Raw genomic sequence first — 19,314 nt, 5'->3', positions numbered from 1 at the left:
TGAGATTCCTTCTTAGGTCCAGTTTGACGAGGCAGATGCTTCATAGGCTTTGAGTTTCCAACTTCAATAGGAATATAGATTGCCTTATTAATGTCTTGAAGCATTTCTGTGCTGGAATCATATCTATTGCTAGAGTTGAAGAACATCTGAAGCTCATCAAACAAGATTGGCTAAAACCATAGTAGACAATTATTGACTTCATTATTATATAATTCAACATTACTTCCTACTGTTCAGCAGCCCTTTATAGACTTCATGTGACATTTCACAAAGACATTATTATAGATACAATGTTTAGCAATTGTAGGAGGTAGAGGGATGGATTAGGTGAAGCAAAATCTAATTTTTGGTAGTATAAACATTTTCCCAAGTCCATTATCTCTTGAAGCAGGCCAAGAAATTTGTCGTGTTGCAAGACTTCTGCTCATGTAATGCTTGGAGGGCCGGTTGAAGTAGGAGTTGATTGTCAGAGATTCCTTCTTAGGTCCAGTTTGACGAGGCAGATGCTTCATAGGCTTTGAGTTTCCAACTTCAATAGGAATAATATAGATTGCCTTATTAATGTCTTGAAGCATTTCTGTGCTGGAATCATATCTATTGCTAGAGTTGAAGAACATCTGAAATACTTTCAAACAAGATAGATGGAGATGCTTGCATGGCTTCGGCAAATCACTATATCCATCCATAAGAACATGTTGGAGAAACTCTTTCTTCTTTTTATCGAGAATCTCTCTCACAAAAGCGATTGAGTCTTGAATGTCTGCCTCCGGGTTTTCTTTCAAGTAGAGCAAAACGGAGTTTAGTTTCCCTTCATCTTTTTCCTTCTGTCATTATATATGTACTTGTTATTAGATCCTTAGAATATTTCATAAGATTGCCGGAACCAAAGCAACTAAGAAGGAATATAAAGATACCCGGTAGCTTCGTACGTCATTCAACAAACGAGCAATAAGCATGAGTAGTTTTGTAATGCTTTGATACTGGACTGGCCTGAGTTCGGAATTTGGTAAACTTGGGTTCAAGAAGCATGAAGCTGGAAGAACAAGGGTGTGTGTGGCTATGGAAGTCATGCCAGTTTCAAGGTACTCATCCATTGAAGGTATGCTTCCAATTTTACCCCACATGGATTCGGTAAACCACGAAGCAAACGTTTCATACCACTTCATATATACAAAACAAAAAAGACAATTTGTCAGTTTATTAATAGATATGATATTTAATGAGGTTAAAAATAGAATTGACGACTTTATAAGTATCGGCTTACTAGATCTTGAAGATTGTTTATTATGTCACGTCCTTGTTGTTGGAGGTATTTTTTTGCAATTTCCCTTACAAGATTATCAAGGGCATCAAAGATAATCTTACTATGGCCGCTCAAACCCTTACTATCCCATCTGTTATATATTCCATGAGAGAAATAGTAATTAATTAATTAGAGGCAAAGTGAAGTCAAAGAAATCATCGATCAGTGACATCAAATGGCTACGTGCCTTTGAACTGCGTCAGTGAGATCCTTCAACTGAATTAGAGAACCTTCCATGTCAAAGAAATCATCAGCGACAGTAATGAGTATTGCACTCTTTGCGACCATCATGCGTATGTCAGAATCATAAGGCAAGGAACAACAAGAGGCAATAGCAAAGTAAGAATACGTAGTTTTCTCTCGACCAAATCCCATATCACTAAGACCCCAATCCTTGGACCACCTGTGTCGAAAAAGAAAGACACGAAAATATTAATTAGCATATTTATTGACAAATATATATATATATATATAGGATACCTTTGGAGTTCCTCAAGTTCATTCTTGTATACTGACTGCCTAAACTCATAGCTTCGCACGGCAAGGCGTACAAGTTTATCAGCTAGATGGCATGATAACCTGATCATCACGAGTCAAAAAGATTTGTTAGTGGACGTGAAGATCAACAAGGGTAAAAATAGTAAAAATTAAAATGAAGCAGCATATATATACCTATGGGAAGAAGCTTTTCGTATCCAGAGAACATTCGAATCCCGTTCTTCAATCCACATCCTATGTTCCAAGTGAACCAATCGAGCAAACCATGGAACTCTTAACTCATGCTCGACCTACAAGACGTTTTGCAGTAAGATCGAAATGGTGTGTGTTTCTCTTTTCATCTTTAATCAGAACATATCAAAATGTGGATAATGTAAATAGTTAGCGAAAACTTCACTTAGTTCTATGAACTTCCATTACTTAGTCTTGCAACTACTTTTTTAAAGTTCAGAAAATTTCAATTTAGTGTGTCGAACTTCTAATTTTTTGCAATGTCACCTATCCGTTAAGTTTTTTCATTAAATCTGGTAAAATTTTTCAAAATATCCTAATTTTTTATATTAAAAAACTAAAAGAGAATTGCAAAGATTTAGGCATTAGTATTTTTGTAAATTATGTTAAATCTTAACCAACGTCTGAATCTTTGCAATTTTTTTTTTTTTTTTTGAATCGGGGCTATTTTGGTAATTTTGACATTTTCTGTTATGATTTAATGGAAAAACCTAATGGAGATGTAACATTGCAAAAAAATTAAAAATTCGATATACTAAATTGGAGTTTTTGAACTTTACGAGAATAATTACAAAAATAATGAAAATCTAGGAAGAATTAAATGAAGTTTCCCCAAATAGCAATTCAGTGAAATGTCATTTCAGACTACGTTTTGATGTTATCTGTTTCATTTTAAAAAGTGAATGCTAGGTGCTCTTTGGGTTTTCTCATGGTCATAGGTGAATATTATTTTCTAAAAAAAGTAAAAAAGAAAGTGATCCTTATTTATCTCACTTAGTTTTTAAAAAATAATATTCACCTAAGTCGAGGAGAGCCTCGAATATTTTCCTTTTAAAGGTGGGCCTTGTCAATGTTCAGGGAAACTTCCAAGTTCTCATTGACTCATGCAATTAATACATTGAATGACAGACAGCAGTGGCGGATCCAGAAATTGATCTTAATAGGGACAGAAATAAAATAATAAAATATAATGAAGCTGCAGCCTGTGGAAGACAAAGACATGAGAATTTTCATCACAAGCTTTACAGAACAGAATCACGGCGTAATAGCAGCCAAAAAAAAAAAAATCGTGGTAGCCTGGAAAGTAAAAAGTAGTATAAAACACCATCTTCTTAAGTTTACTCAGGGTTTTGGGCTCAGCTGAGTTTTATAGGGCTATAAGTGTCAAAGATATGAAATTTGAGTTTATTTTATAGGAGCCAGTATAAAATTTGGGCATAGCAATATTTAAAAAATAAATAAATAAATAAATTAAAGTTTAGATTTTTTTTTAATTAAAAAAAAAAACATTTTACTAGGGCGGGCACCCCTGCCTGCCGCTGTGTGTATCCGTCCCTGACAGACAGTACCTTAATTTGTTCTTTAGTAATACAAACTGTATGATCTTGTTCTTTATTTGTTTCTTTGATTAATTATTTATAATTAAGGCTTTGAATGATTACAAAATTGTCTGTTAAAATAATGAATGATCGAATTACCACTTTCCGCAAGCTTGATGATGTGGGTTTTTCAAGTAATTTCTTTGCAAATAATCTAGCCTCCTGAATGTCATATTCTCCTGAAAAAGTAAGATATGAAGCTCTATAGACATTAAGCATTGCACTTGAGAAGTATTCATGATTGTTTTCTATTTGATCCCGAATATCTCCATGTTCCAAGAACCAGCAAAAGTTATCTGCACACGCAAATCATGCAAAGTAAATGATAAGTTTACATACGAAAACATTTGAGAGAAAATAAGATGCGTTTCTAAAATTGGATCCAGATACACACCAGATGATACATCATACCCATGCATCCGCAGGAGCTGAAATGCTAACGAGTCTTTAAACAGCTGTGCTGCAACTGAGTAATTTCGTGGTTTTGCCCATGACTCTTGATTCATGTAATTCCTGAAAGTTATGCAGAACAAACTACTACGTGATGTGTTTTCAATGGTTTAGATTTAACTTTAAAAATCCAACACGTAAAATATTTAATTAATTGAAATAAAATGTTAATAAGGATAATTTCTATAAGGAGGTGGTGTAAGCCACCACCTCCATTGTACCCACCAATGAACATTTGACAACTAGGATTATTACACCAACTAAAAATAAGATACAAAACACCTGACTAAAAACTCTTTCAAACAAAATCACAAAAACCCTCATTTTTCCCTCTCCCTCCCTCTCTTTCTTTTTCCCTCCCTCTCTTTCTTTCTCTCTCTCTCCAACGGCGAGCTCTCCCTCAGACCCTCACTCCCTTTCTCTCTCTCTGATCTCTCCCTCTCCTCCATCTCTCTCTCTCTCTGGCGGCAGCAGAGGTCTTGCCGTTGAAGATACCGGAGTCCAGCCTAGATTTTGCCAGAGAAGACACCTAAGCCCAGCCCGACGCCGGAGCCCACTTGATGCCGGAGCCCAGATTATTTGGTACTAAAACCAGATCCAAAAAGAACGAATTTATGCACTGAAACTTATAAATTCAACTTATAATTTCCTGCATGATCTTAATACTGATTGTAGTGGTTCTTTTTATTTTTTTTATTTTTATTTTTTTGCCTTTTACAAAGACAAAAATTTTGCCTCGACCAAACCAAATTTTTTTCTTCGCCGGTGAGGAGAGAGAGAGATGGAGCACCGGAGAGAGAGAGAGAGAGAGAGAGAGAGAGTGAGAGCACTGAAGAGGTCTAGTCTCCGGCAACTCTAGGCTGGGCTCCGGCGTCTTCTCCGACAGCTCTGGGCTGCACTCCGAAACCTTCAACAGGAGCTCTAAGCTGGGCTTGGTGGTGGTCACTGCTGCTGTCGGAGAAAGAGAGAGAGAGTGAGAGAGAGAAAGAAAGAGAGAGCACGGAGAAGTGAGGAGAGAGAGAGAAATAGAGAAAATGATGGGTTTGAGGAGTTTTTTTTTTTTTTTAATGATGGGAGAATGGATTTTAATCTGGTGCTTCACATCTCATTTGAAAGTATGTCATTTTTCTAGTTGTCAAATGCTCACTGGTGGGCACAAAGGAGGTGGTGTAAACCACCTCTATATAGAAGTTATCCTCAATGTTAATTAATCAAATGATACAAGATTCGAATTCAGAACTTTTTACTTTGATGCAACATTAAATTAATCACTGTTTATCCTAAAAGCAAAAATTGATCATAAAAAATATAAATTTAATAATTTAATTTATATTCTAACACCATTTTGCTACCTATAAACTTGTGCCAAGACGTCTTCTGTCTCGTGGACAAAATGCTCAGCCAGGCCCAACCTGAATAATTGGTTAACCATGCAAAGTTTTATGAGCTCTTCATCCATGGGATAGGTTGCAGGAACTGCAATAAAAATCAACTTTATTACAAAAAGATCTCAAAAGGAGCGAGAAGGAGAAGCTGATCATTAGCGTTGTTTGGCTAATTGAAGCTTTAATTTCTAACCTCCACCATCACATCTTTGAACAAGTGATAGCAAATAAGCCAAGCAGTGTTTGTTTCCAGTGGCCATAAATGCAGATGCTGTGGCGGAGGGGGATTGAAACAAAGACCCATCGCTGCTCAAATGCTTGATTATATCATCTTCATCAATCTCATAAGATGCAGGCAGTGCTTCAAGATATGAAAGCAATGGCAGACTTTGGAACGTATCCGCATCCTTCTCCCTACAAAGAAAGAAATCATGCAAATTAATTACGTTTCTTGTTTTTATCAAACATCATGCATAAACCAATCAACACAAAATTAAAAGACAACAAAGGATCCTACTTTTCAAGAATTTGTTGCCGCGTGTTGAATAGTTCTAACACGACTCCGTTCGACCTAGGGAAGAAGACAAGCCGCACACCAACTGCACATGCAAGTTCAACCATCCCTGGGAAAACGATGGCAAACCAGCGGGGAACGTGATTGTTCGTTTCTCGGAGAAGCTTCTCCATGTTTGCATGGATAAATGCCAAACCTGAATTAAAAATAAATTAAATTAATCCAATTAGTTTATAAAGTCAATAAATTATCAGCGACATCTCCAAACCAAAAGCATATTACCAAATGACATATGTTAATAATATGTGATTGAAGACACATCATTAATTACTAAAAAATAATTTTAATAACCTCCAATAACACGCTAGCACGTGTAAAAAATAATTTAGTTGAAACTGTAGCATTATATGTGTATATATGGCTCATTCTTGTACACAGCATCAGGATGTACGTACCTTTCTCTATGCATAATGTCCCGACGTTCCACTTTTTGAGTGCAATAATGCAAGCAAGAGTTGCAGGAAGGCACTCAATGGTGGGGACGCCATGGGCATCATGCTCTCCCCAAGAGCCTTCATCTTCCTGGTTGTAAAGCACCCAATCCAAGCAATTGTTGAACATGGGTTGGGAAGGTTGGTGTGGATCCGGAATCATGGCTAGCCATGCAGTGTCATAAGCAGAAGCAGAAATGAAGGAGTAGGGATCACAATTTGATGAGAACATCTCTTCCTTCATCTCATTAACTAGAGATTGGATTGAGGATTGTACTGATGATAAATCCATTACAGCAAAAGATAAGCTATATATATATTGTATTATCAAATGCTTGAGTGAGCGTTAACAAGCAAATGTGTGCTATTTATAATAATTCTTGAACTTGTTCCCTTCACCGTCAATCACGTTTAAACGATTTTCACATGCCCTGGATGCGCGGACTATCATGTTGACTAGCTACTATTCTTTCTTATCTTCTGTTTTTTTTTTTTGTTTTTGTTCCTGAGCGTGTTAATTCTTAAGTCTTACCAATTTGTAGATTATATTGCTTAAACCTCGTCCGTCAACAGCAGCCGAGAGCTGTCTACTTTAGTCGAATTGGTTCGGACGAAAATAAAAAGAACTTCAGCTTTTAATCTTCAAAGCGGAGGTCTAGAATTAGCGCATAAAAAGAGTATGCATCCTCTCTTGGAGTACGTGTGACAGAGACAGAGGGATGGCCAGAATAGGCCAAGGCTTCCCAAATTTGTTAAAAATAAAAAATAAAAAACCTAGAGTATAATTTGATATAAATTTTATTTGGCCCCTGGCCAGAAAAAAAAAAAAAAAAAATTAGAAGAGTCCGGAGAGGGTTAAAAAAAAAAAAAATCTAACCAAAAGTAAGCCCGATTAATCAGTCCAGTCCCTTACAAAATTAAAATGGAGTCTGAAGAGGGTTAAAAAAAAAAAATCTAACCAAAATTAGACATCATAATTAGCTATCAAATCAAAGTAAACAAATCAAAACAAAATTAAAAGACTACATTTCAAAGTTCAACCATTCCTGGTAAAACAATGGCAAACCAGCTGGGCCAGGGAACGTGGTTGTCCTTTTCTTCAAGTAGCTTCTCGGTGTTTGCCTTGATAAATGCTAACCCTGAATTGAAAATAAGTTAAATTCCAATTAGGTTATCAAGTTAAAAAAAATAATAATAATAAAAAATATCTCTGAACCAATTGCCTATAATGTAATTTTCTAACCCAAATTATATTTCATTTTTCTTTTTTAATAAATGATTATAACCTCAATATTTTTTAGTTTTTTAGGGCCATCAGAGTGGATACTAAAGGTGCACTATTAGCATCCACTTAGCTTCTGTCCACTCCATCATTAGCAGCCAAAATACAAGACTTTTAGCGTCGACATAATGGACGCTAAAATGTCATCATTAGCGTCCACTTCCGAGTCGACGCTGATGATCAACATTTGATCATCAGCATCGAACTTTAGCGTCCAATAGTCAACGCTGTTGATTAACGTCCACTTTGAAACTTTTAGCGTCCAAACGAAATCGCTCCTAAAGACCAAATTTCTTGTTGTGGCGTCAATATGTATATTCATATACTTTTAGCGTCCAAACAATATCATATATTCATGTATCATATCATTTATATGGTGATGGTGGAAAAATAGTTGAGAGAATTTATATATATATATATATATATATATATATATATATATATATATATATATATAATGGTGAAGTCCTTGGCATACACGTCTGTACCAATTAACTTGTCGTTTTTGAAGAAATATGTACCAACATGTACATGCGTTAAAGAAAGAAATTGATGGACATGACATGCACGTGATAAAGAAATTGACTAACAGGATATATTGCAGCCATATATATATTTTTGGAATTTATAGAATACGTGTCATCCTTGAATATATATTTTGGAGAGATTAACCAAAGAGTAATGATACAATGCACGCGGCGTGCGTGGGACGCCCACGCACGCCAGTGCAAAATTTTTTTTTTTTTTTTTTTTTCATAAATAATAATAAAAAAAAATTTTGTGCCTGGCGTGCATCACTGTTGATGTACGCCAGGCGTGCATTGTATCATTACTCCCAACGAAAAGAGGGGGGTCAGACGCGCTTTCCTCGTAGTTTAATAGGTGGACCTACTCAAAATGTAATGACACATAAAACAGAAAATGGATGATCTGCAAGTCAAGGGGATCGCTAGCTATTGAAACAGAAAATATTTGGAGAACGGTCGATGGAGAGATCCAAATCCTTTCAATGCATGTCCTTTTCTCTGCTTAATTGTATCACATGCATATATAATGATCCAAATCCATTCGCAAATAATTGATTAGGATTCAATGTTTCTGATACTATCTTCTAAACAGTATTGAAGAAGAGAAATGCTAGGTACTCTCTCGATGTTTTTTTTGTGTCCTCTTCGTCCTAGGTAAAAATTATTTTATAAAAATCAAGTGAGAAATAAAAACAACTTTCTTTTTCATTTTTGATATAATAATTTTTGCATAGGATCATGAGGGAATGAGAAGAACACTAGGAGAGAAACTAGCCTTCCCCGTCGAAGAAAAATAAATCTGACTTTTATTCTGATTTTAATTTTAATTGATCAAAGAATTTCATAACTCAAAATTTTTTGACAAGTGACAAGTGACAAGTGGTTCTTGAGAAATATTAATGTGTGTTATCCTATAAATGCGCGCATATGGATGCAGGCTCGATTTGAGAAACATGAAAATGATGGAATTAACTAATGCAAATATGGCCAACTAAACAAAAATCATACTGAAGGCAACGTGATGACCTTCTCCATCACATTGTGGTTGCTTTTGAAAGATTGCTTTTCAAAATTGTAAGCTTGAATCATAAAAATACCACTTCAAATTGGATTTATTAAGGATGGAAGGGGCATAATGGCATAAAGGCCCTTGTTTGAAGCAACTCAAGTAATGATGATAGTTGATCTCACACATCTAGTCTAGCAAAAGAAATTTGTGGAGAGACAAAAAATAGGCAAAGGTGATTCGTCGGAGGTACCAATCAACAAGGAACACTCCAATGCTTTAGTTGGTGGATAATTCTTGAAAGGAGTGGAGCAAGAAAGTGAGAAAGATCTCAAAAATTTACCTAGTACAATGGACTCCTATTTATAGTAGGGCTGACAATTTAACTTGCGATCTGTGAACTTGACACGTAGTTTTAAAGTTAGGGTTTAGGTCATAAATGAGTCACCCATTTATGACCCGTTTAATAGACATGTCGGGTTTGGTTTAACATAAATGGGTTGACATGAACTCGACCCATGAACACTTTTTCCTAGCCCTAACTTATAGTGGAGGGGGTACAATAATTCACTACAAAAAAAAAAAACACCAACTCAAGTCGGTTTTTAAACGAAATGAACAGTGAAATAAACGACGTCAACTGCTTGACATTGTTTATATAAAAATGTTATTTGTCGTAGGTCGCTTACCCTAGGGCCGAATTTTTTTTTGACGTCCCTTTTCTTCTAAATGACAAGATTTTTTGTTGTTAATGTAAAAACGACTTGAATCAAAATAAATAAGTTTTTTTTTTAAAAAAAATGGTTGCTGATATTTTCTCAGCAACCAAACAATAGACAAAACCCCGCAAGTGCTAACAACTGTGATCTAAAGAAGAATTCACCTAAAACGGTACGATTAAGCAATTATTTCTATTCATTTTGTCCCTATGATGATTGAATAACAACATGATCACGATGGATTTTGTGTTCCTGCAGATGCCAAGAATCTTGGGTGGCTATGATCCATGCCTTGATAATTATGCAAAAAATTTCTACAACAGACCAGATGTTCAGAAGGCTCTACATGTTAGCGATGGTTTCCATCTCAAGAACTGGCGCATCTGCAAGTAATTAGTGCAATTTCTCTCCCTCTCTGATTTCTTCTAATAACTATTACATTTCCTACCATGCTTTTGAAGCAATTGTTAATTAACTTTCCAATGAAAAGTATCTAATCTTTAAAATACCAACTGAATATAATTAAGGTTCTAAAATTTTGGGTGTAGTTCGAAGTTATGTAATGACCGGGCAGATTCACCAAAATCTGTTCTCCTTATATGTTATACCATGGAGTTCAAGAATAATAGTCACAGTATAAGACTATTACTGGCTTATAGTTGAAGAATATCACCGAGTCACACTTGAAGAGTATCACTAAGTTTCAGTTGAATAGTTAAAGATTATCACTTAGCTAACCAAGTTAGAGTAAAAGATTATTTGTATCCAACATGATTCTCCTATAAATAGGAGCATATTATATTGTAAATATTACCCAGAGAAATAAGAGCTTAATGCAGCTTTAGGGCTTAATCTTGTGGATGTAGATCATAGACCGAACCACGTAAATCACTATGTCACTATCTTATTATTTCTGTATTATTATTTATTATTATTTCCGCATTATGAATTATTTCATGATATCAGAGCAAATAAGCTAACACCAATTGTTAGATCCTCGACTGCAATTTTCTTTTATGTTTCTTATTCTTCGTTTCGATTGATTTCACAATCACAAAATCTATATATATTGTTTTTATTTTTGTTAAAAAAAAAAAAAAAAGGGTCATATCAAATCTTCAGCAAAGCCAATCCACTTCCTCCAGCCAACTCATCCATTACCCATCGTTGCTCCATATATCTTGGCTATCTCCAAGGCTACAGGCGAACAAACATCGCCCCTCATCAGAAACAGCAAAGAAGACCACATATAGGTTGCTATCGGCGCCTTCATCCGAGGCGACACTGGACTGCCCCCTTTCATCTACGGTACAACACCTCTACAGCCATCCCTGGCTATGAACACCGCGTCCAACCACAGACCCACGAAGCGTAGAGGCATGACCACCTGATAAACATTTGTCGGTACCGAACTTCACCTCCCACGGCCACCATTACTATCTTTCAGCGGACTCAGCATGCCATTACGGCCAGATCTGGAAACCCAACCTCGATTCCGACTTGGTCCTTCGAGCCACCGCCACCATCCCTGACTGTGAAGCCCCTGCTCTCTTCAGCTATACATCACCGCACATCCTTCCTGCGCTGCCGATGTCACAACTCCCGTTCTCTAGCTGTCACACCTTCCCAGCCGTCCACCGAAACCTCGTCTCAAATGCCCTTCCACGGAGCTCCACCACCTCTGCGATGCCCAGATTCATAAAGCACGGCACTGCCAAGCACCATCCCATCCGCCGCCATCAAAGCTACCTAGAGCCGCTAGAGGCTTCACCTCACGCTAAGTTTTGTGATTCTTTGAAAAGACAAAGCATGTTTGGTTAGGGATTTATTTTAACCTTATTCTACTATGCAGGTATTCCTATTCTAGGTTAGAAATAGGATATTATGGTTGATTTAGTTCCGTTTGGTTATGGGATTAAGATAATCATTATCCCAGTTTATGTAATCTAAGAATAGTATATTATTTCAAGAAAAAAAAAAAAAAAAACCAAGTATATATATATCCGTTGAAAAAAAAAAAAAAAAAGGGTCAAGTAGCCCATATTTTTTGCCCTTTGTTGGCTCTTTTGTTGGTCCATTGACCTAGACCTACTGTTGGCCCTTTGTTGGCTCGATTCTCTTGGCTTTTGTGGTATTATGTAAAACCCATGCCCATTTCAAGCCACAGTTGGCTCATACCGGCCATAGTAGCCGATGCCGGCCATAGTTGCCGAAGTTCAAGTTCAAGAGTAGCCGATGTTTCAAATCCGGTGCCATCAACTCCACTTTACTACCTCGGCTGCCACAACTCTAACGAGCTTCCGGTCACCATCTCAGCCTCCGTTGCTGACCAAAGAAAAAACTCAAGTTTTCACAAGCTTACACCTTGGGTTACCTTGAGTTTGAGGGAGAATATTAAAGTATACCATGGAGTTCAAGAATAATAGTCACAGTATAAGATTATTATTGACTTACAGTTGAAGAATATCACCAAGTCACACTTGAAGACTATCACTAAGTTTCAGTTGAATAGTTAAAGATTATCACCTAGCTAACTAAGCTAGAGTAGAAGTCTATTTGTTTTCAACATGATTCTCCTATAAATAGGAGTATGTTATATTGTAAATATTACTCAGAGAAATAAGAGTTTTAATGCAACCTTAGGGCTTAATCTTGTGGATGTAGATCATAGACTGAACAACGTAAATCTCTGTGTCACTATCTTATTATTTCCGTATTGTTATTTATTATTATTTCCACATTATGAATTCTTTCACTATATACAAGAAACTTAGTGCAGCAGGACTTAGAATATGGGTCTACAGGTAAATCCTCTCTTGCTAGCTACTTAATCCAAATCATATTATAGAGACTATGACATATATATATATATATATATATATATATATATATAATAAACTGTTATACAACTATCATTCAACTGGGTATGATGTGGCAGTGAAAATCAGCATTTGGATCAACAAGCGTTTGTAAAAAAAAAAAAAAAACTACGGGTTGATTTTTTTGACACGTCACCATAGTCCTATGACAGTCGTACATTTTATCTTATTATATTATAGGGTTAAATACTAAATACCCCCCCAAGGGTTTCATTGCTTTATTTTTTTCTCCATAGGGTTTAATTTTTATCACAGGAGATCCCTGTGATTTTGATAATAGACCAAGTTAGTCCTTCTGTCAATTGACCGTTAGTTGACTTAACAAAAATCCATGTAAACAATCAAATATTGACACGTTGCACTTGCTTAAAATTTTTTTAAAATTAAAAAAAAAAATGTATTAAAAACTAAAAAAACTAAAAAAAATAAAAAAATAATAATAAAAAAAAATTGGGAGTGGCTCGACCATTTCGGGGTGGCTGGCCATGGGGGTGGCCTGGCCACCCTCATCTGGCCGGATGGGGGTGGCTCGGCTACCCCCTTGGCTCCAAGGGGGTGGCCGAAACCACCCCCAACCATGGTTGATTTTTTTGACATGTCATCATAGTCCTATGACAGTCGTATAGTAGTCTACTCAATTATATTTTATCTTATTATATTATATTAAGCTTATGGCATTTCTTTATGTGTGTTCAATGGAGACACAGATGGAAGAGTTCCTATATTAGCTACAAGATACAGCTTAAATTCCTTGGCACTGTCCATCACTTTGGCATGGAGGCCCTAGTACCACCAGAAAGAGGTAACCAGTCCCGAAAACAAATTTTCAATTTTATTTATCCTATCATTGATAGTACAATCTAATCCTTTTTTTTTTGTTGACAAAATCTAATCCTTTCTTTGGTCGACAATATTTTTAACATAATTTAAACTCTATCCTTTATGCAATTACTAAAATACTCATCAAGTATTGCATGTCCACTAGGGCATTGTGTATATTTCTTCTCCAATATCAAGGGAATATCTAGATCTTGTTAGTTACTAAACTTGATTTAGTTTTATTCTTTTCTAATTCATTTTAGATTAAAGGAGTCAAAAGGTGTTAGGTTTTTAGTGTTGGCAAATTCAATGTCAAAATTATATGTTTGGGTATAATTTGGATTTTTGGGTGTAAATTGTCCTTCGTTTGCTAGAGGGTTTGAACGGTGAGCTTTCACTTCGTCACCATATTACTAGTATTGAATATTTTATCGCTTTCATTATATTTGGTGAATATTTGTGTGGTCGCCAAATTTTAAATTCCAATCCGCATTATATTGACATACACCTATTCAACCTCCATTCTAGGTATTATTGGAGTTTCAAAAGGGTCTTATATGTATTTGGTCTAGAAGTTAATTTGGCAAATAAATATGTTAAATATAGGGAATGTTACTACTAACAAGTTATTCTCTAGCTTTGATTATACAAAATAGAGTGGTTTTTGAATGGTTTCATTTCAGGTAAGTGGTTGGCTTCAAGAATACAAGGGACTTACGTTTGCAACATTTAGTGGGGCAGGGCATGCAGTGCCTATCTTCAAACCAAGCAACTCATTGGCATTCTTCTCATACTTTCTTCTTGGGGCCTCACCCCCAGCTGCACGAAACATTAGTGGATTCTCTTGATATATAGCTCTCCAAAATATCATTTTAATTTGCTCCTTGATCTCTAGTCCATTGGCGGAGCCATGCAATATTTTTCTTTTAGGGGGCCTGAATTAATAAAATAATATTAATTTTCATCTATTTAAAAATTGTTTTTATTCATGCATCTGTTCTTCTTGTAAGCTGCCAGAAATTTATTCGAGTTAAAGCGAAGAAATACAAACTTAATTGCTTTAACAAGTAACTTGAAAAAGAAATAAAAGGATTGAAAAACAACAAAGCCAACGCATTAATTAACAATCAACATAATGTGCTTCGAAAAAACAAAAAGGTAATCATATGATTCATATTGCCTAGAAAAAATAAATAAATAAATAATAATTTAAAGATTGACTTGGGCCCACTGTGACGTAACATAGTAAATCGAGCTGATGTAAGTCCTTTTGTAAAAACATCAATTGGTTGATCGTGTGTTGAAAGATATTTTACTAAAATGTCTTTATTCACCATTTTTTTCATGAATAAAGCGATAGTCAACCTCTAATATGTATAATACTTCATGCGTATTTCAACCATTTTTTAAATTAAATGGTGAAGATTTTACCATACCAACATTATTTATAATCTTTATCACTTTCTATCATAAATAATGAAGTATAAATAAAGAGTAAAGTTAATATACATATTAGGACGCCACTTTTAGCCTAAAAACCTAAACTAATGGGTTTGAATTTACTACTCACTTTCTTTATACTTTACTAATGTGGAACACAAACTTTGTGGGCACACTTAAAACAAATCTCTCCATCACTTGTAAACCTTTTTCACATTGACCCAACTCGATCTCTCTCATGTGTGAGTCTTACACAAACTATCACTACAAAAAAAAAAAAAAAAAAAAAAAAAAAAAAGAAGCCCAATTAGTAACATTTGGAATAGGGACGTTTTTTTAAAAAACGTAACTAATTTGAGGCATTTTACTGTTCAAATGTCCCTATTCAATAGATAGGGGATGTGTGAATAGTGTTACTGCTCACACGTTCCTATTCACATATGAGTAAGGACATTTGAACAGTAACACACTGTTCACACGTCCTTATTCACGCATGAGTAAGGACGTTTAAATGGTAACATATTGTTCACACGTCCTTACTCACGCGTGAATATGAACGTTTGAACAATATGTTACTATTCACACGTCCCTACTCACGAATGAATAGGGATGTGTGAATAGAAACATACTGTTCAAACGTCCATATTCACGTGTGAGTAGGGACGTGTGAACAGTATGTTACTATTCACACATCCCTATTCACGCGTGAATATGGACTTATGAACAGTATGTTACTGTTTAAATGTCCCTAATTTTAAAAATATTGGCACTCGAAGTTTGTGTTTATAACAACCATGCACATTCAAAAACTTCATAATTTCTCCTCTTTCACTCACACGCATATCACTAATTATTATTATTATTTTTTTAAAAGGATGGTGGCCGCCGGTTTGGCCACCCCAAGGTAGATCCGGGGTGGCCCAAAGGCCACACGGGTGGATATATATATTATAAATATTTTTTTGGAAAAATTTATTTATTTATTTTTAATTTTTTAAAGAGTATGGATATTTAAATAGTGCAAAACGTCACCTTTCAAAAAGGTGACGTGCACACTATTGTCACGTCCCCTTTTGGAAAGGGAATTTTTTTGCAAAATGTTACCTTGTATGCACATTTTTACTATTTAATCGTCCATAAATTTTATTTTAGTCACTATACATAAGGATATTTGCAAAATGTCACTATTCGAACATCCTTAATTAAATAAACATTTTTTGGGTGAAAAAATGTCACATTTCAAACATCCCTATTTTGCTTAAATTTTGTAGTGTATTTGTGTTATGTGTACTTGTTTTCCAAGAGTCAAACCAAATCCATTAAATTAAGACACTCGCAGTAGCAATAAGCTACTATGACTCTGAATCTTGAATCTTGAATCTGATACCAATTATTAGGAAAAGAAACACCAATAAAGTTAAACAATAGTAAGTTCATATACATATTAAAACATTACCTGGCTCAAAAGCCTAAACTTATGGTTTTTGAATCTATCGAGATATATTACTTTCTTTATATTTTACTAATGTGATCAGACATAAACTTTACTAACAACAAATGATCTCCCCCTCACTCATTAATTTCTTCCATATTAATCCCATATCCCCCATGTGTAAGTCTTTAATTTGCAAACCAAAAGTGTCACACGTACTCTAGAAGGGCTGCACACTCTTTCTATGCGCTAATGTGGGACGATTTACATCAGTGCACGAAAATTCAATTTGACATGACATTCCCATTATAAAGTCTCCAACAAATGTGATATATGATGGGACGTATAATCTCATCAAAAACATGCATGTGACTTGCGTGGTTCATGAGGGAAGAAAAAAAATTAAAGCCTGTGCAGTTTAATTTACACAAATAGTAATAATAATAATAAATTCATGTGCCGTTGCCACACAAAAAAAAAAAATTGGGAGAAATTTTAGAAAAATTTATTAAATTTCTACTATGAAGTTTACAAACTCTTAATTAAGGGTATAAAATTTTCAATTTCTTTCAATTACCAAATTCTGTTAGAATTTTTTATTACATTTTGTCAAAATTTTCAAAATATTCATTTTTTATAAAAAAAAAAAATTACAAAGATGTTACAAAAATATTACAAAACGTCTAATATTGCAAAGATAGTGCAGATACATAGCAGAATATAGATATACGAGGGCCGACACTATTTTTCTAGAAATCATTTTTCTTGCCTTACATGACGGCGAGGGACAGAAACAGACTTTGATATGGGTGGGCCAAAGGTCATAGTGCAGATACATAGCAGAATATAGATATACGAGGGCCGATACTATTTTTCTAGAAATCATTTTTCTTGCCTTACATGACGGCGAGGGACAGAAACAGACTTTGATATGGGTGGGCCAAAGGTCAAAAATTTTAGTGAGTAAGGCCAATAGACAAAAAAAAAATTACCTTATAAATTTTTTTTTTTACTTAAATTTTTATTTTTTTTCCTTGCGTTGTGGGCCATGCCCTACACCAGCCACCCCCCAGCTGATGACAGCCATACCATTACGCTCATTTATGACCGACCATTGTCCGAACTTACTTTTAAAAATCACATGAAGATAGAAGTTACTTTTTAGCATTACTCTATCTGAACGGATGACCCCAAAAATAACGAAGGATGATAGTACTCCAAGATCTTTAGAAATAAAATTGTCACTTTTTTAAACGGTTAAAATGAAGAAATGCATTGAGACAATACATTATTGAGTTGTACGTAGCCTTGTCTCCTATTTTCACGTGATGCCTAACACCAACCGCAATCAGAGGCCACAGGCCTGCATTTCAGCTTGATTGTATTTTGTTTTCGTGCATGCAGTTTTGCTCCTTCTACAGCTTTGACATTGTCCATCTTAGGAATTTCGACATAGGCTAATTGGCAGTGTTTTTTGGTCGGAAATTGACTTGCACCAGGAGGCAGGAGTTTCCATATTTGCCGGTGGGCTGCTACTTGGCGATTCAAAATCATCGTGCTACTTGGTGTTAATGTGAAGAAATGAGATTGAATTTTCGACAAATGCCAATTGATATGATCAACTGATCATTGATTCTAGAGTTATTTTGGGTAGTTTCCAAGCATGGCAATTAAATCATGTTAGCAAGAAAGTAAATAAAACTGCCTATACACTCGCTAATTAAGGAAGCTTTGATTGAGAAATTAGCTCCCATTTAAATTGAAGATATTGTATTTGCGGGTCAATTAGCGCTTGATCTTCCTCGTTAATGAAAGTAATAATAGAATGATTTCAAAAGAAATGGCAATGTCAAAATGAAAAATGACAAAAATCATTTTTCACCCTATTTTTCATTCATCTCCGATTAAATTTATCATTGAATTTGTGAAACTCACATGTAGGTCTTACATATCCAGTAACGAAATTGCAAAATGAATGGTTAACGTACAGATTGAATGAAGAACATGTGCTTGAGAAGATGGTGGGCTAAATGCATGAATTATGGTTTATGTGTGGCCCATTGAGGCAAAGTTTGTCCATTATTATTTATTGGTACCTTGTCAATTGAACGAGTGGACCACTGATTAGAAAGACCAAATCAAAGAACCGCAATTGGTACAGTCCATCGGGCTTCCTCATAGTAATGCTATTTAATAAATTATTATATTATTATTATACAACTAGTTGATATGGCAACCAAAAAAAAAAATCTGCTCTTAAATTATTAATTGTAAAAAGATAAATAAATAATAAAGGGTTGATTTTTTTTTTTTTTAATGAACTTTGATTTTCATTTCATACGGAAAATATCTAGAGTGAAAAACTCTAAAACAAAAGAGCAGAAAGCTCCAAGGTTATAATATTCTGAATACTTCTGGGGACCTTTTTCATCTAGAGTTTTTCAATGTAATCTCGAATGGCTAACTTTGCAAGACCATAAGCTACCTCATTGGCTCCCCTCTTGATATGGACCACCTCGTTATGTCTAAAACCAGCCAATACCCCTTTTATATCTTCCAAAATTCGCTTATTCATTGCATGTCTAAAGATCTTTTTGCTAAACTAGACAGCCGCCATCCAGATTCAGAAGCGGAAGCAGAAAGAGTTTGCGACGGAACAGAATCCTCCCCAGTTCATTTGAATTGGAGAATATCTAGTTAATTATAGTGGATGAGTATTTTTGTCTTTTTACTTTTTGAGTGGACAAAAATACTTATCCACTATAATTAAGTTCAAATGAAATGGAGAGGATCCTAATTCCATGGCGACACCATTTAGGGTTCTTATCATTAACTGCCTTTACCAATGATTCAACATATCCTTCAAAAATAATGTCATGCAAGCCTAAGTCCCTGAAAAACTCAGTAGCACTTAACACTCCCATAGATTCCACAATCACAGGCTTAGGGTAGACGTTGA

General features: G+C 35.2%; 1 protein-coding gene and 1 pseudogene across 2 annotated transcripts; one reads left to right on the top strand and one right to left on the bottom strand.

Annotated features, from left to right (window-relative positions):
* Window positions 1-323: 323 nt before the first annotated feature.
* On the bottom strand, window positions 324-6,543 carry LOC132172888 (S-linalool synthase-like). Of its 2 annotated transcripts, none has more exons than XM_059584448.2 (12): window positions 6,216-6,543; window positions 5,764-5,956; window positions 5,440-5,660; window positions 5,214-5,337; window positions 3,806-3,924; window positions 3,511-3,707; window positions 1,976-2,091; window positions 1,784-1,882; window positions 1,491-1,706; window positions 1,265-1,394; window positions 915-1,160; window positions 324-824 (listed from the first exon to the last, which is right to left on the bottom strand). In XM_059584448.2, exons 1-12 carry the CDS (start codon window positions 6,541-6,543, stop codon window positions 324-326), a joined length of 2,490 nt encoding a protein of 829 aa, XP_059440431.2. The 2 variants fall into 2 exon arrangements, with proteins under 2 accessions (XP_059440431.2, XP_088373899.1); XM_088517773.1 differs by having other exon boundaries at window positions 1,976-2,142; window positions 3,514-3,707; window positions 6,216-6,516.
* A 3,479-nt stretch (window positions 6,544-10,022) lies between these two features.
* Window positions 10,023-14,331, top strand: LOC148589893 (serine carboxypeptidase-like 31; annotated as a pseudogene).
* The last annotated feature ends 4,983 nt before the right edge of the window (window positions 14,332-19,314 follow it).

This window comes from Corylus avellana, chromosome 1 (genome assembly GCF_965113065.1).
Source record: "Corylus avellana chromosome 1, dhCorAvel1.hap1.2, whole genome shotgun sequence".
Lineage (NCBI taxonomy): Eukaryota > Viridiplantae > Streptophyta > Magnoliopsida > Fagales > Betulaceae > Corylus > Corylus avellana.
This window is presented reverse-complemented; position numbering and strand designations above follow the sequence as displayed.